General features: G+C 36.5%; 4 protein-coding genes across 21 annotated transcripts in view; 2 read left to right on the top strand and 2 right to left on the bottom strand.

The window, feature by feature from the left end:
* Nucleotides 1-25,933, top strand: part of LOC108183924 (uncharacterized) — a 667,181-nt gene that overhangs the window by 370,993 nt on the left and 270,255 nt on the right. The gene's annotated exons all lie outside the window — the stretch shown is intronic.
* The window catches only part of LOC110439424 (uncharacterized), a 326,082-nt gene that overhangs the window by 219,908 nt on the left and 80,241 nt on the right, over nt 1-25,933 (bottom strand). The window lies entirely within an intron of this gene.
* The window catches only part of LOC110439432 (uncharacterized), a 215,198-nt gene that overhangs the window by 186,367 nt on the left and 2,898 nt on the right, over nt 1-25,933 (top strand). Inside the window, exons 1-2 of one of the 2 annotated variants that reach the window (XM_021475458.3) lie at nt 10,429-10,479; nt 12,609-12,758. In XM_021475458.3, the coding sequence (XP_021331133.1) occupies nt 12,674-12,758 (85 nt within the window). In that variant the 5' untranslated portion in view covers nt 10,429-10,479; nt 12,609-12,673. Of the gene's footprint in view, nt 1-10,428; nt 10,480-12,608; nt 12,759-25,933 lie in introns of those variants that run through there. The other variant, XM_073947702.1, reaches the window with a different exon arrangement.
* Nucleotides 21,211-25,933, bottom strand: part of zgc:174653 — a 954,986-nt gene continuing 950,263 nt past the window's right edge. For 7 of the 17 annotated variants that reach the window (XM_073945400.1, XM_073945407.1, XM_073945404.1 and 4 more), the window contains 2 exons: nt 25,173-25,860; nt 21,211-25,070 (listed from right to left, as the gene is read on the bottom strand). In XM_073945400.1, coding sequence (XP_073801501.1) covers nt 24,983-25,070; nt 25,173-25,860 — 776 coding nt within the window. In that variant the 3' untranslated portion in view covers nt 21,211-24,982. The remainder of the gene's footprint in view (nt 25,071-25,172; nt 25,861-25,933) is intronic. The other 10 variants (XM_073945402.1, XM_073945409.1, XM_073945413.1 and 7 more) reach the window with 4 other exon arrangements.

Here is a 25,933-nt window from a genome sequence, read left to right as displayed (position 1 = left end):
TAAATTTCACATCACATGATTCTTCAGAACTTAATAAATATGCAGATTTGCTGCTAATGAAGTAATATTTGTTATTTTCATTTTGTTTAATTTTTTTATGATTTATTAAATCTTAGAAAAAAGTTTACACTAAATTATTTGTCATCACATCTGTTTTTAGCATTGATAGCAATCAGAAATGTTTCTTGAGCAGCAAATCAGCACCATTTGATAATCACCATTATATTAGTTCAACCTCAAGCACGAAATCAACATCTTAAAAAAAAAGATTTCTGAAAGATCAAGTGACACTGAAGACTTGAGTAATGATGCTGAAAATTCAGCTTTACATCATAGCTATGAATTACATGTATATTTACACCGTTCACCCATCCCTTACACCTTAACTCATCCTCAAACAAGTCAATTTAAGCCCTAAATGAATACATTTTGATTTGTACAGGCATGATATGCAACTTGTATTCAGTCGTTTTGTTTTTTCTTTCTTTTGCTTTTGTTTTCCACATCAACTGAAAAGGAGGTCAAAGTTTAACCTAAGTGCTGTGTAGCTGATGAACATCTTTATATGTAAGTATATTTTTGACTGACTGCCAGACACTTGTCAAACAGTGATGAGCAAACGAGGGGCCGTTCTTTTAAAAAGATCAGGGAGATGCAAGTCTGGAGATTAATATACATTTTAATTCAAAATTGATTTATCTGGAAATATTTCATAATGTTTTGAGATATGTGCCCTATATCCATTTAGATGTCCATCCATGTTTAAAATACTTTTAAATTTAACAACGGCTGCAAGTTATAAAAACATAAACACAAAAATGTTAAAGTAAATTGAGAAAACATTTTCATCAGTTTGACAACATACACAATCTCACAAATAGCATAAAAAAGTGACAAAGCTGTCTTCTTTGTCTGTGTTTTATTACTCTCTTTGCACTCTCAGCCACTGTATGTAACAGCGATTAGTATGATGTAACAGTAGACAGATGAGGAATGTGAATATGTAGTTTAACTTTAAGGAGCGTTACTACTGGAACCATTTTTTTGTACAAATATATATATATATATATATATATAAATATATATATATATATATATATATATATATATATATATATATATATATATATATATATATATATATTGATTTACCTGTTAAAAAAATTAAGCAAAAAATTAATTAAAAGGTAGATCAGCTCCTGACAGACATGTTAACAGATCAGTTTAACTCTTATTAAATTCATTCATTCATTCATTTTCTTTTTTGCTTAGTCCCTTTATTAATCTGGGGTAACCACAGCGGAATGAACTGTCAACTTATCCAGCATATGTTTTACGCAGTGGATGCCCTTCCAGCTGCAACCCATCACTTGGAAACAACCATATACGCTTATTCTCACTCATACACTACAGACAATTTAGCCTACCCAATTCACCTGTACCCCATGTCTTTGGACTTGTAGGCAAAACCGGAGCACCCAGAGAAAACCCACGCAAACGCAGGGAGAATTTGCAAACTCCACACAGAAATGCCAGCTGATCCAGCCGAGGCTCGAGTCAGCATCCTTGCTGTAAGGCGACAGCACTACCTATTGTGCCACCACGTCACGCTCTTATTAAATTATATTTATATAATGTTGTGTTTCAGTACATGCTGTTTTGGGAAGACAAAATATATTCATAAGCTCTCAGAAAATTCAATAAGAGAATTAACTGCACAATTACTTGAAATGTGTGGGATTACATTATTTGTTAACCCAAAGTGAGTTTCTCTTTCTTTGCAGTATTGGATGCCTGATTGCAGTTCAACTCTAAACTCAGTTTGGACCAGCTGATCAGTGTCTTCAGTATTACCACAAGCTATTGGGCAGATGTGTGGACAGCTATGAGCCAAACTTGGGACGTTTGGTTTTTAGGTAATACCAGTGACAAAGTATTCAATAAATTGCTTATAATAAAAGATGCTCACTGCTTACCTCCTTATAGTTAAGTTGTTTGCAGTTTCATTGTTGTAAAAATACCATACTTTTTCCTTTTTTATCAGCAGGTGGAGAGACCGTCTGGGCAGCAGAAACAAGACAACTAATCATAGTTGAGTTGAGATTAGTATTATTAACTTGACTAGTTTGGTTGCAGACTTGTTCAATACTTAACAATTTGTATAAGTTACAAGATCAATGGTCCTGCTATCAACGTTTTTGTAACTTAAATTCATTACAGTTTAGATACAATCAAATGTCCAAACCATCTCTGAGTGAATGACATCAAGGAAACAGGATCAAAAGATCATTCATTATAGACCGTTTCATAGGTAACAGCACATCCTTTGTGAAAAGTAATTTATTTTTGTGTCATCATCACAAGACAAAATACATTTCAACTGATTTCAGTTGGTTATATTTTTTAGGTCCTCCTGATCATTCTGTTCTCCTGGTTGTGAGGATGTGCAGAGGCTGTATTTGTCAGTGTTAAAAGACTTGTGCAGCTGTATCCAGACATACAAGCAGCCGACAAAGAGTTCTGGAGCAGGACAGACAGGTAGTTCACAGTGGCTAGGCTAGAAGTTTATACTTGGGTGGTCAGAAAGTGGCCTCCGCTATTTTGGGGGGTCCAAACAAATACACCAGTGTAAGTGATTCTATTGCACTGAAAAAAATAAATGAAAGAATTAATTAATCGGTTGAACACAAAATATTTTAAAGAAAGCTTAAGTATCAAGGTGGCAATATACAGTATGTTACATTGTAGTACATGAGCTGGCTAATACAGACTCGTAAATGTTTAGTTGTTAAGATTAGTTAAATACTAAATCCTATACTTGAGACCGGCTGCATATACAGCTTTAACTAAACTGATTTTAACTAGAACTACACCAGCATTCCAAGTGCTCTAGACTAGCTTTTTGCACTGGTGCGTCTAAAATGTTTGATGGCATTGCATTTAACACTGCAATTTTACATGTTAAAATCACAATCCATATAGGCAATATTGACTTGTAAATGATTAACTAAAATCGGGTCAACACACATTATGGGGATTGTGTGTAGAATTTTGAGGAAATTAATGAATTTAATCCATTTTGAAATAAAACTGAAACATTAAAAATGTGGAAAAAGTGAAGCGCTATCAATACTTTCCGGATGCATTGTATATGGTTTTTAGCGCAATATCAAAGACTTAAAAAAATAGTCCAACATTATCTACAGCAGCAAAAGACCCTCCACATCAAAATCTACTGGTCAGTTCACGATTCAGCAAACATCTGAAAAACAAATAGCTTATTATGCCTTCACAAGAAATCAGTGTTTTAATGAAGAGTCTAATGAAGATAGTACTATTTTATTAAATTATTATTTAGCCTGGCACGTTTACTGTTACAAAATATTTTAAATGTTTCTTAAAATAAAACATATTGTGTTCAATGGGGAAAAAGTAGCTGTTTTTTACACAGAGATAAAAAAAAAACACATTTCAGAGCAGTAATCACAATACTGTGAAACTGTGATATTTTTATCCAAGATTATACCCTCAGAATCGTATACCTGCTCATTCCTAGCCAGTTACTTAAAGCATTCAGTCAGAGTTTTTTTAATTTATTTTTTTTTCAGTTGGCCTATATTCTGTTTTTCTATGTTCTTGGAAATGCTGCTGTGCATGAAAATGTGACGATATATCCAGGTTCTATAGTTAATTCTGAAATAAATCTTAAAATGAAACAATATTTAAAAATGCAATATTTAATGTGTCAGACACTAAATAAACATGTGAATTCATTTATATTAATCTGATTCCTTAACAGGGCAGCACGGTGGTGCAGAGGGTAGCACGTTTGCCTCACAGCAAGAAGGTCGCTGCTTCGAGCTTCGGCTGGGTCAGTTGGCGTTTCTGTGTGAAGTTTGCATGCTCTCCCTGTGTTGGCGTGGGTTTCCTCCGGGTGCTCCGGTTTTCCCAAGTCCAAAGACATAGGTGAATTGGGTATGCTAAAATTGACCATAGTGTATGAGTGTGTGTGAATGAGTGTGTATTGGTTGCAGCTGGAAGTGCATCCGCTGCGTAAAACATATGCTGGATAAGTTGGCCTTTCATTCCGCTGTGGTGACCCAAGATAATAAAGGGACTACGCCCAAAAGAAAATGAATGAATGAATCCTTAACAGTTAATATTGGTATAATGAGCAGCAGTTGTCATTCATGTAAATTAACCATTTGAGCGTGCTTAGTTTGGGGTATGTTGTGCCATTAAATTGTCAATAGGTTTTTTTTTCTTCTACATTTTAAATCTGCTTTAGCTTTCTTCTTTAACAAATTGCTCATTTTATTCTTAGATTGGTGTACGCTGATGGTCTGCTGAGAATTCTGCTGAGTTGAAGGGATCCTCCTGTCAGACAACCTCTCCAAAGTACAATAGGACTAGTAGGTAACATCTTAAACATACACTACTGTTTCATAGCTTTTAGGTTGATATGGTAAATTCTCTTCTGATAGTGTCAACTTTATTTAATTAATACAGTCAAGCAGTAATACTGCGAATTTAATACAATGTATATAATTAATAGTGTCACATGATCCTTCTGAAAAAATAGTATTCCAATGTACTGATTCTCTCCTCAAACTGTTTTTTTTAAATATAAAACATTTTAAATAAACATATTTTTAGTATTCTTGATGTATGAAAAGTTTATTTTTAAGAGCATAGTATTTATTTGAAAAAAAAAAAGTTTGCTCTTTGATGATTGCTAACAATCAGACATGTTTCTTTAGAACAAAAAGAATTTGTGCAAAAAAGTATTCTCACTGAGCGTTGTCCAACTGTGGTCCAACACGTCATTTAAGTTTTCAAATAAGCCTAAAAGACTCGATTAGCTGCATCAGGTGCATTTAATTAGAGAGTTGAATATATAATTTCCTTATATATCCTCCTCTATAGCCTACATATAATAGAAGTTGTTTGCTGAAAAACCTTTTTGTAGCAGAAATAAAGCTATGATTAGGCCCACCCGGATTTTTCGCAGAACTCCGCAGATGATTAGCCTATCATTAATTCTGTTTATTTACTTGAGTAAATGTGTGTAAATCTATATTTATTCAGTTTTTAAATAATTTCAGTAATATTATTGACTAATGTGAAAATGTTCATCTGATTTATGTACAATGAGGTTTGTACAGTAATATTTTCTGTCTTATTAGATATGTTATGTGAAAAACTTGCTTTATTTACCAAATAAAGTGAATCTAATTGGATTTGCATTTTAAACATTAAATAAAACTTAAAAATATATTATTTTTATATTTCATATATTAAGGTTTTAGTTATGATACTCCCAAAATAATTCCGCAGAAATCTGCAGACTTCCACCAAAATTTTCAGCAGAAATAGCAAAAAACATCTGCAGATTCCTCCTGGCCCTAGTTATGATATATTAAATGTGGTGTACAGTGTGACATTTTAGTTGACAAAACTTAGTTTAATTTGCATGTAATGTGGTATCTGAAGATTAGACATATATTTAGATACACATTTATACTAACACAATGATACTAAAAACCAAAAAAAAAAAAAAAAAAAACATTCATTATAATTTCACAAGGAATTTAACTTTCAAATGGCTTTTCTGAAAATTAGTGCTCAGACACACTCTTTAAGTTTAAATTAAATTACACACTTTAGCTAGGCACTTGCATAACACATACTCCAGTTATATGTCATGAAACAAATAATTTATATTTGTGGTAATATGAACTGCTGCAATGCTAATCTTTCTCCTTTTGGTTTCTTGCTTTAATTAAGGGTTCCCACTACAAGAATTAGATTTGGCTACTGCAGTCCCGGTTTGGGCCAGCCTCACTTGTGAAGACTAAAGATGAAGACAACATACAAGAACAATTTAGAGGATGGCAACACACTTTTTATTCCACCTATATATCCCCTTTTATGTGTAAGCAACATTCCACAAGATAAAACAAAACTAAATGACAGGTTATATCTTTTAATTTTATCTGTTTTCTTGGAACATTGTACACAATTTACAACCAGTTTATATATATATATATATAGGTCAGAGCAAGAAAATGTTATGTTTTCTTCTGGAGAAAGTCTTATTTCTTTTATTTATATTTTAGTTTTGAATTAAAAAAAAAAAACATTTTAAGGTCAATATTATCAGCCTCTTTAAGCAATTTTTTTCGACTGTCTACAGAACAAACCATCGATATACAATAACTTGCCTAATTACTCTAACCTGCCTAGTTAAGCTAATTAACCTAGTTAAGCCTCTAAATGTCACTTTAAGCTGTATAGAAGTGTCTTGAAGAATATCTAGTCAAATATTATTTACTCAGTTATTAGAAATGAGTTATTAAAACTATTGTGATTAGAAATGTGTTAAAAAATATTTCCGTTAAACAGAAATTAAGGGATTATATATATATATATATATATATATATATATATATATATATATATATATATATATATATATATATATATATATATATATATATATATATATAATCCCTTAATTTCTGTTTAACGGAAATATTTTTATATACAATATATATATATATATATATATATATATATATATATATATATATATATAATGACAAAATCTGTTTTGTGTCGTGCATTAGAGTTTGCTTAAAAAAACTGGTTATCTCTGAGAAAGTATTGTTATTTTATATTATTGATGTGTTATTAGTTCATAGGAGATTGCAAATTGTTGAATGCCATTTATAAAAACAATTGTACTACAGACTTTAATAAGATTTTATCAGACAATTATTTTAATTTGTATGATTTTATTTACTACTGTAAATATTGTTTGCTTGGTATTTATTTTGTGTTTGTGTACTCTTTTATTATTGTAACTCCCTGAAGAAAGTCTTTTGGATACTGAACACATGACTGGAATTATCTTGTATTTTAAAATTATAGTCTTGGAAACATGCATTTTCTTTAACACTATTTAAGAAATTATAAGCATTATAACATGTGCTTACACACGTTATTTGTGTTTTTACTATAGTAAACTATAGTCACCCTTAGTGTACATGTTTTGAAGTACTTGTAAATATTCCTATGGTCTTAATATAAATGCTGCAATGAACTTTGTATATAAAATCTTTATTGCACAGTAGCTTAGCCATGGTTATAGTACAACTTGTTGGTTTTGTTTTAAACGTGGTGGTTATGTGTGATAAAAGTATGTTAATCTATTTGTATGTTTGTGAAAATATTAATAAATCTTCAACTGTTATTGAGAGTGGTGTGTCGTGTTTATTATAAATAAGCAGCTGCTGCAGCTAGTGGTCCATAAGTATGAGCAAAACGCCTGAGAACAGCGCCTCTGCGGCGCGGCCGGTATTTCCGGTTGCATCGTCCTAACATCGGCCGGACAGCGTTTCCGATCATTTGCCGACGTCGCGGCGACATTTTGCCAATTAGCAAACGCTCTCTGAGCGACATCGCACCGATGGAATTTTGAAAATCGGCACGACGTCGGCCCAACGTATGTGTGCTGTCTGGGTTTAGGATAAGAGGAGTGTGAGTTATTGCCACCTATCATTGAATGTGAATATCGAAAACAAAACCAACTTAGCTTAACTCCTTTACCGCCCCTCACACAGCTTGATCCACACTGGCATTTCTCCTCTTGGGCTTTGGTTTTGAAAAGGGAAAAAATCCCACCACCCAGTCCAAACTTTTAGGATAGCGGGTGTCAGATTTTCACAATCCAATTGCGCAACGATTTGGCTTGTTTCCCTCGCTCGAAAGCTTGACAGAGCCTCTGCCCGTAGCTACGATTGGTAAGCCGCGATTGGTGGGTGGCGGTTTTTGGGCGTGGCTTAGCGAAGGGTCAGTTTAACAGGAGGATCCCGTGAGAGCAAAAGCACTAAAGGTATGAGACGCCATCGTAAACAAAAGTCAAGCGAACGCAAAGAGACTGAATGCACGAGAGAGAGAGAGAGAGAGGTGTATGTTGTATGTGAGAGAGAGAGAGAGAGAGAGAGAGCGAGTATTGGCACGCGAGTATTGGCTCGATCTCAAGTTCAAATTCAAATTCTCTCTGCGTTAGCTTGACTTTTGTCCACTCCGGCGCCTCATAGTAGTCACGTTGGATACTGTCGAATCAAAACAATCTACCGTGCTTCGATTGGACGTCATGCCGAAAGCGCGCATGCTCACACACACGCGCGCGCATGCTGTCACACACACGCACACATAAACGGGGAGAGAGAGAGAGCGGTCCATGTCAACATACTTTTTTATCGTTGGGCTTTTCATGGGAAGCAGCAAGTCTTTACAAGTCAATAGGGGCAAGTCCTAGTCAAAGTCCAAGTCATTTATGTTCAAGTCCAAGTCGAGTTGCAAGTCTTTTTATATTTTGTCAAGTCGAGTCTAAAGTCATCAAATTCATGACTCGAGTCTGACTCGAGTCCAAGTCACATGACTCGAGTCCACACCTCTGCCTCATCCTGGAGAACCAATGTTCCTAAGAGTTTGGCTCACAGCTGCCCACACATCTGCTTGATAGCTTCAGGTCGTTGATCGGCAGGTATAACTGTGCTGGACTGGAACTGGAGTCAAAATGCAATCAGGACTAGATGGCATCCAATACTGCAAAGAAGTATGTTAATAGCATAAACACAAAGTTTAAAAAGATGATGTCATTTTTTTTTCAGCAAGCAAAGACTAACAACGAGTCAGTGCAGAACCAATAATCTGATAACACAGGATAAAAAGTGAGACAAAAAATAATTCAGTCAAATAACACAGAGGGTTGGAAGAGAAGTTGATTAACATGTTAAATTGATAAACTGTTGATACACTCATGTCATTGACAAGTTGTGACAATATTATTAATGGGTTAATCTAATTTTTCAAAGTTTAAACGTTAGCGTTAGGGCAATATGATTCACGCAATATGAAAAGCACACTTTCATTATATAAATATATATATTAAACTGTTTGTGAAATCGACAATAATTCATCACGTAACGATAGTTTAGACTAGAGCGTATTACATCAGATCTGCTGCTATTCAAATATTTTTCCTTTGCAGTAACGTTAAATACACCTGTCATTGTGTACGTTGATCACATAAACAGCAACAAACAAACATGATACATCTAATTAACATCAAATTATATGTAAAATACTTAAAGAACTGTGTCATTTCATGAAAACATATAAATCTGGATCAATTAAATCAGGGATTGTAAATATTAACTCAGAAATTAACAGCTCGAGTTTAAATAGATCGCCTAAGTCGCCAGTTTACTGCTCACTCATGATTCAAGCGAATCACTACAATGGGTGTAACTGAACACAGATCAGTTCTCAACTATTTATTTATAATTTAATACAGAACTCAACTATTAACTCATATTTGAAAGGCTAAACTTACCTGGTTAAGCAGACATGAGAAGCGAGCAGCAGCTGAAGCAGAATCCAGCAACGTCATGGTCAGAATTTACCATGTTATAAAGACGACCGAAATTACTTTATTTGATGCCTGTAAACTGATGTATTTTATCGCCAGGTGGCAGACACACAATTCATGACAAAAATACCACATATACTGTATTTCACACACACACACACACACACACTGTAAAATACTGTAAATTAACTACTCTATATAAACTGTAATTAATTATCTAGTAAAAAAAGACATACTGTTTTTTTTTTGTTAAATAAAAGCAAAACTGAAGAGGCTGATTAAATAAGACAAAATAACAAAACATAAAAATTGTTTTTTTTTAATTTAATGTTTACTTATAATGTAATATATAATGTTTACTGAATTGTTTTATTATTTTATAATTTTTATATGTTCATATTATAATCATTATACTTTAAGAAAAATCATAGGTCTTCGAAAAAAACACCCTATACTATAGTGATCTAAATTATTTATTGACAGAATCAAAAATATCCTATAAAATAGGGAAATTCCATTCAAAAAAAAACACAATCTAATCACAGTCTAATAATTCTAAAAATCTAAATCAGATTCTAAAGACAAAGTGGAAATTTTATAATCCTATATAGGACAAAGTGAAAAATTCAGAATGTCAATTAGAATTTTAGGAATCCTTTAAGATCCAATAGGATCCTAAAGGATAAACTGAAATTCCAATAAGATTTTTTGACAAGGGAAATATTTTAACACAATTTTGAAAAAGATCCTCAATCTTTAATTAGAAAGTTCTATTACACAACTTAAATAACAGCATACACTATGGCTAATTTAATTTTTTTTTGTCTAACAAATGTTTAGATTAAGGGTTTAGATCAACTCCTAATACTGAATGTCTGTGTATGTGAAAAAGTGGAAAACGAGGGAGAAATGTATAAATAAGCTATGACTGCAACAGTAAGTGGCAAAAAAAGCTAAACAAAAAGACTTTTATTTTGGCGCGGCGTGTGATGTCATAAGGCTGCGTCGCTCCTGCACTGTGATACGACTGGAAAGAGGTTTGTTTTGAAGCTTTTACATGAATATAAAGCTATTGAATAAAGTTTCTGGTTTTCACCCGATGCTAAATTATGTACCTCTATCTAACTCTTTTTACAACGTAATACTCCCAGTAATGAGAGCTATTGTTTGAATAAAGCAACAGAAAAGTCTGAGTTATAATGAAAGTTTAATTTATTAAACAGCAGTCATTCTATTATAAGTATACATCACTATATATAAGAAATGGAGTACTAGTTTTGGTAGGGTCATTTGTGGCATTTTGTTTCTTAATCAGACTTACTCTTTTACCTGATTTATTTTTGTTAATTACTCTCGTACAAACAAACTGATAAAGCAAGTGTTGAAGACAGGGATGTACCGACACATCAAAGGCACGGTTCGATTCGGTTCACGGTTTTGGAGCCACGATATGGTTCGGTTTCTGTTTGCTGTGGGGTTAGGGTTGATGTCATGTTAACAGCAATGCTAAGGGACAATAGATTCACTTAATAACAAGAACATCTTAACTTTTTCTTTATTAACTTTGTCATCACATTTTTGGTACAATCAGGATACCTGAGTAAACAACTAAAATTAAATAAATACCTCCAATATAGACTAGTCAGAAAAAAATATTCTCTTTAGTGCAGCCATCTTAATTAAGTAAACTAAAATTAAATAATTGCAGTGTAGACTAGTGAAAGATCTTCTTTAAAAACACCATAATATCCACATTCTCCGATGAGAGGCTGGATCTCTGTGCTGACACAAAAGCTCATTTTTGATTATCTATGGTTTCAGTTAGATATAGGTTTCCGTTTAAATTAATGAAAAAATATACATATAATGTGTTTGTTAAGTGTTTTTACATGACATATTCACCAGTAAAATACATTGCAGTTGTGTCTGAAACTAATGTTAGGGTTGTAGCCGGCTGTATATCTCCCTCCCTCTCCCGCTCATGCCGGTCATTTCTGAAGGTCCGCCTTTTTGACAGCAGATTGGTCAGGAGACCGATCTATCATCATTTGGCGACGCAGTGCCGGAATGTAAAAAGCATGTCAGAAAGAGCGGGAGAGAGCGCTTTTTCCATTGATCTCGTTTTTCGTGTATTTTTCTGACATGATTATGATTTTCTTTGTTTTTGCTTAACTTTCGTTTGGGAAAATTATTTTGCATTACTTTTGCCCACTTTAAGAAATTTTGTGAGGTTTGTACATTTTTATTTCAATTGATTTGTATATTATTTTTTGGCTCCGCTCCTTCCCGACAATATAGCTGTATCTACTCAAGTTCAGTCTTAGTGTAAGGTGGATAGGGAAAATGTCATACGATTTCCATTTTGCAAACACGTAGAAAATGTATTGTTATAGACATCAGGTACGAGGTGAAGGTCATCTTTGTTTATTTTATTCAGTATAGGGAAGAATGCGGCGCACAGCGCTGAAGACCTTTTTTTCCTTTTCATCAGTTTTTAGCGAGGTAAGGGGTTATTCATGAGTTGGAATTGTTTTGTTATATTTATTTCTTTTGTTTGTCTTCACTATCATCCCCTTGCTTGAGTTTAACTAATTTTTATTTGATACTTTTGTTTGAATTTGCTACTTTATTATATTATTTTTATTAGTGTAAATATTTCTCTCTTTTTTGTATACGAATTCTATTCCTGTACTTAACTGGAAAACCAAAATGTTTCCACACAGATGACTTATATGTGTCTGAGGGATCTGCAATCTCAGGACTATGTGAAGCAGCCATCCTGCATCCAGTAGTAACGAGTATGATGCTCACTTAAGTCACATGACATGAAATGCACTAAAATACTAACTTTAGAATATAATATTTAGAACAAAACCTCATCATTACTAAAATAATTTAATCAAATGTGATAATAAAGATGTGTTTAAATTGGTTCAATTAGTTAGAGACAAGTGACGTCAACCTCAACAATGGGCAGCAGAGGGCGTGAGAGTACCCCGGTACGCCCCGAGAGTTTCGCGATACGTATCGTGGTTGGTGTATCATGATATTTCGGTTCGGTTTTGATAGCGTTACACCCCTAGTTGAAGAGAAGTTATTTTGTTTCTGTTCATTGTTTTATTTATTTTAAACAGGACATTTTTATTGTTTTGTTCGTTTTAAACAGGGAAAAGTGTCCAAACACGGAGAAAAACTCCTGCTGAAGCGACTGATCTCCACACTGTTATAAAGATGGCGTTTATTAAAGAGGAGAGTGAAGATGTGAAGATTGAAGAAACATTCACAGTCAAACAGGAAGATCTGCAGGAACAAGCAGGTTGGTTTTCATTCTCAAACACCAACTTCGTTATCTGATCCCCATTCAGATGTATTTTAATAATAAGAATACTAAATTAAATCCATCTTGCAGCCTTGAGTGTGCTGCCTAGTTCTCCTAAACGCACACGAGCACTCAATGAAAGACAGGAATCAGTTTATTTCTTGTTACTTGTTCTTGTGTCTTTTGTCATTCTTTTTATTTAATATTAGTCTCCAATTTCCCATCTCCTTCTTAGGGTTATTGCTTTTCTTGTTCTACTACTGTTTGTAAAGCGTCCTTGAGCACTGGTGCTATATAAAATAAACAAAAACAATAAATTAAAAAAGTTTACCTGAGCTGATGATATTTGCTAATTTTTTTATTATTTTTTCAATGAAAGTTGATGTTTGGAAAAGTGTATGGATATAAGTAAAGCCTGCTTGTTTTTACACAATATTTAAAAACTTTTCCTAAGAAATATCTAAAATATTCTAATTTTTATTATTCATTTATTAGTGTATTATTAAATGTGTTAAAATGTGTCATAATATTTTTTGATAGGGCAAATAAAAAACTTTTCCATCTGTGCCATTTGAAAAATTCCTTAGCCTTTAGCCCTTTATGAGTCTAAAATTTCATTCATAATGGTCTTAAAATGTCATAAAATTCTTACATTTAACTTGGTGAAACCTGCAGAAACCCTGTTTTAAAGTATGTCAAAAAATGTGGATGCCCCCAATATTAAATATGCTGAGTGAAATGGACACTAAAATAATAAATTATTATAAAACAATGTACAGTATTCTACACTTTATGATGTTGTGGGACGACATGAGACAAAACAAACAAATTATAGTGGAACAATAACGCTTAGCTTTGCACTGACTACAACTGGCCAACAAACTAGTCTAAAAATGACTTTTGCTGCTTAAGAAATGGATTACTATGGAGATCCGGAAGGGACGTGATAGGGAAAAACTGGTGGGATAGGAAAACATATTTTAAAGTTTTCTGGCGTTCCTTCGCAAAGATGTTTTTTATTCTCTTGAAAAACTGTTTCTCCACAAACACTTCCTGTTCACTTCATTCATGTCAACCCTTCCGTTTTTTGTCAAAATTTTCCCGTATTTTACCATTCTATCCCACTATCATCCTATCATTAATTATTTCCCCATATTTCTGATATATTTTAAAATTTAAAAGCACCCTGAAATTAATAATAAAATCTCTGCATTCACTTTCTTTACAATAAATCTGTGCGTCAATCGTCGCCTTTCATATGCTACCTTTGAACCAGTGAATGCGTGTATATGCGCCGACTGACAGACGCACTTTGTACGATAAACTAATCCCAGATAAGCTTCTGTAGCTTTTTTTTCTCCCACCCAAATTTTTTTTTTTACTTCCACCATTTTTTTTATTCCACCTACTTTTATTTCTCACCATCACGTCCCGGGTCTCTGTAGATTACAGCATGCTGATGATATGCAAACATTTAAGTGTAAACTTAGTCAGAAATTCTCTGAATATTGACCATATTCATCACATACCAGCAGGCGCCGCTATTGTTATCTTTTTGCCTATAACTTTTCTTTTTTTTTTTTTGGAACCTAAAAACCTTGTTATGCAACTTAGGCATGGGATGATAACCGCTTTCAAGGTATGCCACAGTTTGAAAAAGTCGAGGTTTTAAAACCTTGTATATGTAAGGTTTTGATTGCGCACGTTTACAGTCATACAATGTTAGTTGGACTGAAAGGAGTAAGAAAAAAAAATAACCTAAAAATGGTCAGAATCACAGATATTGTTGACAAAAAATGACACTAGACTTCAGTAGTCTACTTTGTATCTATTCGACACTAAACAGAGCACTGCATGCACTGCAAACTGCGCCAACGACTCGTGTCATCAAAAGCAGGCAACACTACAAACCTGTTTCATAATTTAAAACAATACTATCCTTATGAAGATGCTAAGAAATTACAGACCCAAACAAGTGTTGGTAAACCAGGGCAACTACCCAGCAGAGTCTCATGTGATCATTTTTGAAAGCTGTGCCTTACTAGAAAAAACCCCCCGAAAAGACAGAAAAAAAAAATGACAAAGACAATCTCAAACACATCTCGATGAACAATTGAAACTTGCTCTACAGGCTCCATGATTTAAGGGCATTTGTTACGACATTAATAGGATTTTTTTGCCAGGCTTTCCTTTTTAATATTAAGATATTTGTTTTGAAATCTGTAATACCACTATTGTTCCTCATCGGGCCACAAAGGACATAATCACTGAGGAGAAATCAGATGCTCAAGACATAATCTTTAAAATAATGACATATTAAAAATGCAGCAAATATACGACAGACGTTTACAACAGCAGTGTAATATTATTTAAATCCTTATTTTCTGAGGTGATGTGCTTTAAAACAAGCCCGCTATAGGTAGGCTAATATGCTTTAGCACCAAAACAGTCCATTAAACTATTTTCACGGTTTCATTTTAATTAATTAACTAAGCGCGGTCTGAGCAGCATGAGTTAAAAGTGCACTTGTGTTTTTTATTGATTAAGTGATAGAGGTTGATGTGACATTTAGAATGTAAGCAGAACTAAAAATTGTATTTACAAAGAATACTAATCCTAATTAATCTAGGCTACTTGTCCCTGTTAAAGGTCAGTGAAGTTAAGCTTTATTAATTAAAAAAAGACAAGCCATTCTTGTACGTGACTTTGTTCTTTGTGTGACTGTAATGTAGGCAATAGCTGTGTTTCCATCCAAATATATTAATTAAATTTATGTGCAAAACTGGAATAACGCATAAAAGATATGTGTGAATAAAGCAGTGTTTCCATCCAACGAGCCAAAGAGAACAAAATCATTACTTCCTGATTAAATGGGCACCAAATATCAACAGTAAAGGCAGAATTTACTGCGGTAGAAGCTGCATAATTTTTTTCTATATTTAATAAATGTACTTGCGCCTCAGAAGACAATGCTGACACGCAATGAACCTGTGGAGGCATTTGAAGCAATGAGACGCGGAGAACAGACACTCTTGACATACTCCAGACACTCTGGAGGTCATTAATAATATAATAACATTAATACTGAAACGATTAGGGGGTTTTAGAATGAATGAGCAAAACAGCATTTAGGATGTGATAGTGTGCTCAGCCTGCTGGTTTGTCTATTCCCACAAATTTTTATCATCATATGATCTCTTATAACAAACCTTTTTTTTAAATGTACATACTGTAATTTGTTCAGTTAAAGTGTTTTCATCGTAGTTTATGCGCTTTATATGCGTGTTTTTATGTTTATTTTCTAAAGTTATGTGCATCATGACGTTTCCATCAATCGTTTTTTAGGCGCATCTCTTAAATGAGCATTAAAATAGGTCAGTGGAAACGTAAGGCTAATGCGAGAAATACCGCTTTGTCTTTAAAAAAGGGGAGGAGACTGACAGAAACTCAGAGTTTAGAAAATAAAACCTGCTTCCGACCAGGTTAGGTTCACAGAGCAAGTGACCACTATAACTGACTCTGAGTAAAGGTTACCTCTTTTTCAGAAACAGGTTTGACTCACCCTGCCTTCTCGAGTTTAACAAGCCTACCATTTTGAAACGGAAAACCCAGTGTTTCTCTTATTTCAGGGCTAAAATACTTTGAGTTTTCACTTAACCTCCTTTCTGAAACAGGTTTATCGGTTAAAGAGGTGGTCCACAATGTAATTTTAAGGCTTGGTTGTGTTTATAAGATGCCAAGCAATGTCTGCTTATGTTTCACTTGAAGGAAATCGCGTTATTTTTTTATATATCTCACTTTGATTATACACAGCTACTCAGCTAACATGAAAATGACTGTCATATTTCCTAGTTCCTCTGAAAGGCCCGCCCTTAAGTCACTCTGATTGGTCATCGTTATAATGTGCTGCGATTGGCGAATCGGCTCCACGTCACGCCCGTAAAAACACGCGCTTTTCTGCTGTGTAAACCTTAGTCAACCTCCTGCCTGCTCTCTAAAATAAAATCTGACAAGTGTCTGTAACAAATAAAAATGGGGTGCGGCTCCTTTAATAGGGTTTGCGTATGCGTCTGTGTGTGTTTGTGTAAATGTGTGAATTTTTTGTAACAAGTGCATGTACACCGGACAAGTGCATGTACATCTTTTTCTCTGATGCTCGGATTAAGTTATTTTCTGTAATATATCGTGACAGAAGAATAAAGCACAAGATGTGGGATGCTATGTTTGAGTCTGGATTTATTTTTCTGCTGCTGGCTCTGTATTTTTTTAACTCAACACATAACATGACGGCTTTCACGTGGATCTGGAATATGCAGGTGTAAGTAATATGAATCATCCACATATCTTTTGCGAATTCATTATCTGAGATGTAAAACGCATGGAAAAGCTGCCTGAAGACAATCAGTGCAGCGAATCACACACATAAGAGACACGAACGTGCTGGTGGAGTGTATGTATGTATGTGTGTGTGTGTGTGTGTGTGTGTGTGTGTGTGTGTGTGTGTGTGTGTGTGTGTGTTTACAGCAGTTTGACTGATGAATATGAACTTGTAGCTAAATTGTTTGCCCGCAAAGCAGCATTACCCATTGTTGCATCGTTGCTACAGCATAACGTTAACACTAGTCACTGTACATGTCACGATCAATTTTAACTAATAAAAACACTGACTGGTTATACCTGACAGCTTCTGCTTTAAGGAGATTTTAGCCGAATCCAGCACTGAACTGGGAGAGATTCTGGAGCTCTTTTGTCAAATCATGCTTGCTGTGTATTTTATAATTGTCTGGAAGATAATTAATATTGAACGGAAGGCACTTCTGTGTTTGTGTAGAGTCCTTTGGAAGCCTAAATACAGAAACAGACGAAGCTCTGTGGAAACAGCAGCATTTGAACGCATTTTTAGCTTTATCTGTGCTATAACGTTATAGCGCCTCTGGCCACCTGCTTAGTTTGGATGCGCAGTAACAAACTTTTGTCACAGAGGGCGGAAGTATTTTTTGTAGTCCCCAAAATTCGTTCATTGTAGGCTTTGCTAAGCTAACTCTGAAAAACCCAAGGTCTCCCTTTGCATTGAACTTAGAACTTTTTACATTCAAAGATGTTGTTTATGTTCACACAGCTACATTACACATCAGCTAATGTTTAAAATATGATATCATAATGATTATCAAGAAATCGTTAACATCTCTAAATAAAATATATTAAAGTATATTTCACCCTAAATTTACCATACTCACCATTAAAAGGAGAATTCATCCAAAACTGAAAATTCTGTGACCATTAACTCACCTTTTACTTGTTCCAAACCGTTTATGTTATTTTGTTTTTTTGTTTGTTTTCTGATATTGAACAACAATATCCAATAACTTGTAGGTAATGTTTTTGGTTGTTGAAAACTTGACAGTAATTGCTGAATTAAGATTGTTCTGATTATTTTATTGTTTATATAGTCAGACAGCTAAAATATTTCACAAAATGTGTTAATCAGCTGCACAAAAAGATTGGCATGCTGAAAATTTAATAAAATTGATAGATATTAGGATTTTACGTTTACCGTGATAAATATCGACTTCAATGAAAAAATATTATCGTGATAATTTTTTTTGGCTTATCGCCCAGCTATACCCTCAACCCACCCACACTCAACCAGGAAAAAGGAAATCCAAAACTAAAAGCGTATCCAGCAGCTCACCTACAGGACCACATCCCCAGGAATCCCAGTCACCACCAACTATGTCACACCGTCAGGACTTCAACCAAGGACTCCCCACTTCCCTTCAATTATCTTCTCAACTTTTCCCCCTTCTTCTCTTGGACTCCCGCCCCTCCCTCTAGTTCTCCTATAAGTCCTCATATTCCTCCAATCTCTACTAACCCTTTACATTCTAAAATTTTCACTACTTCTGCCCATCATCTAAATCAACCTTTTTTCTTGCCTCCTCAACCTTTCACTTCCTGTCCTATACCCCTAAACCAACTGTCCCCCTCTCATACAACTCATCCTATTCTCCCCTCTTTTCTTCCTAAACTCCCAACAGCACACACCAGCAGAGACCCACACTTTTCACCGCCATCAACTTTCCTGTGCCACCCAACAGTCTGGCTCTGAAACCTCCCCCTATCTCTTCAACTTCAAGAAATCAGATTCTTTTAGGTGCAGACATGGACCTCATTACACTCCTATCACCAGTTTCACCTCCCGCGGAGGATTGTCAGGTGGATTGCGGCAAATTCATTTTCGCTTTAAAACAGTCATCCAACACACAGTCACGCATTTCATCATTAAGTGAGTTTTCCATGACATTTGCATGATACACAGACGTCATTTGCTTCGTCTTCCCCCATAGGAGGAGCGAGTTAAATGACTACATGGTTGCGCTCTCCTATGGGGGTACACATTTTTACACTTACCACAAAGAATTTTCCACTAAATTTGCAATTCGGGTGACCCAATGGAATCAAATTCTGAACTGGGGGGCCGTGTGCTTTGATCTCCATAATTGGGTCTTTTTCAATCTAGCCTGCACAGTCTGCCGCTCCAGTCTTCACGTCACTACCTCTTGCCCTTTCTTCTCTCCTTCCATTTAATGCAGAACAAACCCCGATATCAGTTATCAGTTATCTCCCACGCCCATCCAATTTCAGTTTTCCTCCTTTTCTCCCTTCTTCTCTCCACTCCTCTCCTTCCAGTAACATCTGCAATAATTTTAACATTGGCAGATGCAGAGTAATTTTCCCAATCTTTAGATCAAGCTATAAAAATATATAAAAACTACCTATCAATTCCAAGTGAATATTCCTCATCTAAATTAAATGATCAAGCTGATGCTAATTTTTCACAGATTCCACCAAGCTGTTTCAGCCTCTACCTTATACAACGTGTCCTAATCTAAAAACAATCTGCAAACGCAGTTGATCAGCTAATCAACAAAACAAATTGATAATGATTTTATGATCGGGCCTTTCACAGCCCCGCCGTTCGACACATATCGCATTAGTCCAATAGGCGTGGCAACCCGAAAATGTTCTAGTAAAAAATGCCTCATAATTGACCTCTCTGCACCACATAACTCTATTTTCCCCAGCATTAATAGCACTGTTCCGCTAGACGAATACTTGCTCCACTACAACGTCAGAAACCAAGCCATATCCCTTATCAAAACCGCCGGCCGCAATGCCTGGCTAGCTAAAGACAACATTGCATCTGCCTTTTAAGTCATGCAATCCACCCAGACTTCTGGCACCTTTTTGGCATTTGTTTGCGCTCCAAATTCTACTTCACAGTCCGGTTAACTTTTGGCTGAAAAGTAGCCCTAAAATTTTCGACATGCTCTCAGAAGTCATATGTTGGATACTTTCCAATAATTACGGAATTCCTTGCCTCATACATCTGTTAGATGATTTCCTCATCATTTCTCCTCCGTCGACACCTCCCAATAGATATTTAGCGATCACCCAAAAAGGTTTTCCTGACCTCGGAATTCCTTTAGCAGAGGAAAAAATCTCCGGTCCCAGCACTTCCATTGAATTCCTGGGCATTAAATTAGACTCTAAAAAATTCCAACCATCTCATCCAAATAAGGAAATTGACTGCATCACATCTCTTTGCCAAATCTTTCTCAAAAAATTTACCAAATGCAAACTCTTCTCCATTCTCGGTCACTTAAATTTCGCCATGCATATCATCCCTCAAGGTCAACCATTTATTACGCACATCCTTCAACTCTCCACCACAGAACTCGGTTTAGAAGACACAATCCTTCTCGCTAAACCCAGTCTGGACAAAATCAGCTTATAGATTTCTTTCCTTAAGCAATGGAATTGCTGTACCTTTTTCTACAGCGATTTCATAACATCACCAGCAGTTATTAAATTATTCACTGACGCAGCCCCCTCAGCCGGTTTTGAGGGATTTTACCAGGGCTGTTGGTTTGTGTCATCCTGGCCACCATAATGCTGGAAATGCCACAAAACTAACAGTCATCTGCACTTTTCGATTTATATCCCATCATCGCCGCAGCCATTCTGTGGGGTGATGAGTGATCCGCCACTAGCATTCTTATACACTGTGACAACAAGGCTACAGTACAATGCATTAATAAAAGGCGCTCACACTCACCATCACTCATGCCCTTATTAAGACACCCCGTTTGGATAGCAGTCACAAAACAATTCATTATAACTGCTAAACATGTACCAGGTTGAAAAAATCGAATTGCTGACTCTGTCTCGTTTTTCTTTCCAGACGTTTTGGCTATTGTTGCCAGAGGCGGACCCTCATCCAACATGTTCCTCATTATACAGAGATGACATTGCCATAAACCACCTCCGAGAATCCTCTATTTCTCTCATCTTTCAAGCAGTCGCCCCTAAAACTCTCCAGTCATATCTCACTGCATGGAGCTCTTTCAAATGCTTTCACTCTCTATATAAAACACATTTTCCAGACTTTTCTTCTTCATTCAATTCAATTCAGCTTTATTTGTATAGCGCTTTTACAATGTAGATTGTGTCAAAGCAGCTTCACATAAATGGTCATAGTAACTGGAACAGTGTGGTTCAGGTTTTAGTGTTTAAGTTCAGTTCAGTTCAGTTTAGCTCTGTTCAGTGTGATTTAATCATTACTGAGAGTTCAAACACTGAAGAGCAAATTCATCGATGCGTAGCTCTACCAATCCTGAACCATGCGAGGCAGTGGCGACAGCGGAGAGGGAAAAAAAACTTCACCTGATGGGAGTGAAGAAAAAAAACCTTGAGAGAACCAGACTCAGTTGGGCACGACCATTTTAATTTCTCCGCTGGCCAAAAGTCTTGTGCAGAACTTCATTCGCCGTGGTTTATGCTGGAAGATGGCCTCAATGAAGACTCGTCTGTCCCTGGAGCGTCGCTGGAATCAGACTCATGTTCTCCACTCCCCACGACCATCAGCGCAGCAGCAGCTCAGGATATGGTCTGGTCCCGGATATGGAATCCTTGGGATCATCACGTCGCTGGTCTTGGATCCAATCAGTGACTCCGCCTAATCTGAGGACCTCGGGATGAGTATCCCCAGGTGAAAATAGAGAATAAAGAGAATAATTAGCGTAGCTGCTGTTCATAATGTATATAAGCAAGATGTAGAAGCCAGTGTGGAACCCGCTAGGTGATGCATTGAGTGTATGCTTTACTAAACAGATAGGTCTTTAATCTAGTTTTGAACTGGGAGAGTGTGTCTGAGCCTCGGACATTACCAGGAAGGCTATTCCAGAGTGTAGGAGCCATGAAAGAGAAGGCTCGACCTCCTTTACTTGATTTTGCTATTCTAGGTACTACCAGAAGCCCTGAATTTTGAGATCTTAAGGAGCGAGTTGGTTCGTAGCGAGACAGAAGGTTGGTTAGATAAACAGGAGCTAGATTATTTAGAGCTTTATAGGTGAGAAGTAATATTTTAAATTCAATACGAAATTTAACAGGCAGCCAGTGTAAGGAGGATAAAATTGGGGTTATATGATCATATTTTCTGGACCTGGTCAGAACTCTGGCTGCTGCATTTTGTACTAATTGAAGTCTGTTAATAGAGGATGCTGGGCAGCCAGCAAATAGAGCATTACAGTAATCCAGTCTCGAAGTCATAAAAGCATGGACTAGCTTTTCTGCATCTGAGATGGATAGCATATTTCGTAATTTAGCGATATTTCTCAGATGAAAGAAGGCAGTTTTTGTGACATGGGATATATGGTTTTTAAAAGTTAGATTGCTGTCTAATATGACACCCAGATCTTTTATAGTAGAGCTAAAGCTAACTTTGTATCCCTCTAATTGTAAATTGAGTTGCGAGATCTGCTGTGTGCAAGATTTAGGCCCAATAAGTAATAATTCTGTTTTGTCTGAGTTTAAGAGAAGAAAATTGTTGGTCATCCAGTCTTTGATGTCTTTGATACAGTCAGTTAGTTTAGAAAGTTCAGACGTCTCGTCAGGTTTAGTGGAAATATATAATTGAGTATCATCTGCATAGCAGTGAAAGCTGATCCCATGTCTTCTAATAATGTCTCCCATAGGTAGCATGTAAATTGTAAACAGTAAAGGGCCTAAAACTGATCCTTGAGGCACCCCATACTTTACTGGGCAGATTTGTGAAGGCTGTCCATTAAGATTTACAAACTGGTAGCGGTCAGTTAAGTATGACTTAAACCATTGTAGAGCCTGTCCCTGGACACCTGTAGACTTTAAATGATTTATGAGGATATTGTGGTCAATGGTATCAAATGCCGCACTAAGATCGAGTAAAACTAATAGCGAGACGCACCCTCGGTCAGCAGCTAAGAGTAAATCGTTGGTTATTTTCACTAAGGCGGTTTCTGTACTGTGGTGAGCCCTGAAACCTGACTGAAACACTTCAAAAATATTGTTCGTCTGCAAATAAGAGCATAATTGAGTGGAAACAACTTTTTCTAGTATTTTAGACATAAATGGAAGATTTGAAATAGGCCTATAGTTAGCTCAGTTGTTGGTGTCTAGTTGCGGTTTCTTAATAACAGGCTTAATAACAGCTAGCTTGTAAGAGTTTGGAACATGGCCTATAGATAAAGAAGAGTTGATAATGTTAAGAAGAGGTTCTCCTATAGCAGGTAGCAGCTCTTTCAGTCATTTTGTTGGAATTGAGTCCAGCATACACGTAGCTGGTTTAGAGCTATTTATAATTTTTACTAACTCTTCATGTTCTATGATTTTGAAGCAGTGTAGGTTATTATTATGATTTAATGAAATATTTACAGGATTTGGAGTATAAGCCGGTGCAGAAAGTTTGGCATCTCCTATTTTCTGTCTAAAGCCTTCTATTTTATTACTGAAAAAATTCATGAAGTCATCACTACTAATTTGCGGTGGAGTAGTTTGTTCCAAGGATGACCGATTATTTGCTAATTTAGAGATGGTGTTAAATAAAAATCTAGGATTGTTATGATTATTTTCTATCAGTTTGCGCAGGTGCTCGGTCCTGGCAGATTTTAGAGCCCTCCTATAGCTGGACATACTGTCTTTGTACGCAATTCTAAAGACCTCTAAATTAGTTTTTTTCCATTTACGTTCCAGGGCGCGGGTTGCTGTTTTGAGCGCACGAGTATGACTATTATACCATGGTATAGTTTTAATCTCTCTAGCCTTTTTTAATTTGATGGGTGCCACAGTATTTAGTGTGCTAGTAAAGATGGCATCCATACTGCTGGTTACTACATCAAGATCATTTGAGTTTGCGGGTGCATTACGAAATAGAGAGAGATCAGGTAAGTTATTTATAAATTCATCTTTAGTTGACGGAACAATAGTTCTACTAGGGCGGAGTATTGGAGCGGGTTTGCTGATTTCAGGTAAACATAGCTTATATAGTAAGAGGTAGTGATCTGTAATATCATCACTTTGTGGTATAATGTCTACGTCAATAACCTCGATTCCATAAGACAGAATTAGATCTAATGTATGCTTTAAGCGATGGGTTGGACCCACAACGTTTTGCTTTATCCCAAGTGAGTGTATTAAATCCATGAACGCGAGCCCTAATGTATCATTAGCGTCATCTATGTGGATGTTAAAGTCACCTACAATTAGCATTTTATCAGTTTTGACTAGTAAGTCAGAAATAAAATCAGAAAATTCTTTTAGAAAATTGACATAGGGTCCTGGGGTCTATATATGGTGATTAAAGCGAGAGATAACATAGGTTTTTGTATAGTATCTGGAAGCTGAACATTAAGCGATAATACTTCAAAGGAGCTAAACATAAGTCCGTTTCTCTGTTTAATATTAAGGAAATCACTAAAGATTGATGCAACTCCACCACCACGACCAGTTTGACGAGCCTCATGTTTATATAAGAATCCTGGAGGAGTTGCTTCATTTAAGCTAATATAGTCATTTTGTTTCAGCCAGGTTTCAGTGAGACAGAGTGCATTAAGATTGTTTTCTGTTATTATTTCATTAATGATAAGTGCTTTAGGTGCAAGTGACCTGATGTTTAGGAGACCAAGTTTTACGAAATTTGTATTTTCACTTTCTACTGGTTTTTCTGGTTTGATTCTTACTAGATTTTTCCTGGAGCACACAGTACGTTTATTTCTTAATCTAATAATACGAGGAACAGACACAGTCTCTATAGGATTCGCCAGATATGCGTTACTGATGTTTAAGTGGGGTGAACAAGAGTCTAGGTGGCTATAGTGTGAATTTTGTGAATTTTTACCTGCTAGTCAGATGGTGCGAAGTAGTCTGGAGATGTTGTCCGACAGGAGTTCAGCTCCGGCTCGACTGGGGTGCAGGCCGTCAGGACGGAAGAGCCTAGGACGCTCCCAGAAAAGATTCCAGTTATTAGCAAAGAGCAATTTCTGTTCTTTACACCATGTTATTAGCTATTCATTCAAAGCTAAAAGTCTACTGAACCTTTCATTTCCTCGGCGGTAGGTAGGAAGCGGCCCAGAAACGATGATCTGCGTGGCGGGCGAGGTGCGTCGAACCGTCTCGATCAGGCTCCTGAAGTCCTTCTTCAGGATCTCCGACTGCCGGAGCCCGGTGTCGTTTGTCCCCACGTGGAGGACAACGGCACCAGGGCTCTCGGCAGCGCCCAGGATGGTTGGAATCTGTGTAGAAATATTTTTCACACGGGCACCAGGAAAGCAGAAAGTACGTACTTTATTACCTTTTGAGGAGGCGGCACGGACGTGACGAACGATCGAGTCACCGATGATGGCCACATCGGGACCCGACTCGCGGAGAGGGGAGAAGCGGTTCTCCGTGGAGATCTCGAACACAGGCGGAGACGTTCTGCCCCGGGATCTGGGAAGCACCTTGCGCGGCTGCACCCAGGCGCCGTGGTAGCCGGGTGTCGGCGTGAACGACGCCTGGCTGAGCCGCGCCCCGGGTGCGCTGGGCCTGGACAGAGAAGGACGCGGGGTTGAGGTAGAGGGAATGATGTGGTTGTAATTTCCACGTACCTTAGGTGATGAGACGGCCTTAGCATTAGGTACGGCGAGGAGCCGTTCCCGTAGCCGCGACCGTCTTACCACCAGCGCGCGGATCTGGGACTCCACTTCTTCCAGCTCCAGCTCCAACGCCTCCATCGATGCTTCTCCTGCACACAAGGACAGAGACGGAAGCGACATTTTACGGGGTAAAGAGCAAAGCCAGTAAGTCAAAAGTGTATG

Source organism: Danio rerio, chromosome 4 (genome assembly GCF_049306965.1).
Source record: "Danio rerio strain Tuebingen ecotype United States chromosome 4, GRCz12tu, whole genome shotgun sequence".
Classification (NCBI taxonomy): Eukaryota; Metazoa; Chordata; class Actinopteri; order Cypriniformes; family Danionidae; genus Danio; species Danio rerio.
Note: the sequence above shows the minus strand (reverse complement) of the source record. Positions and strands in the feature narration are given on the sequence as shown.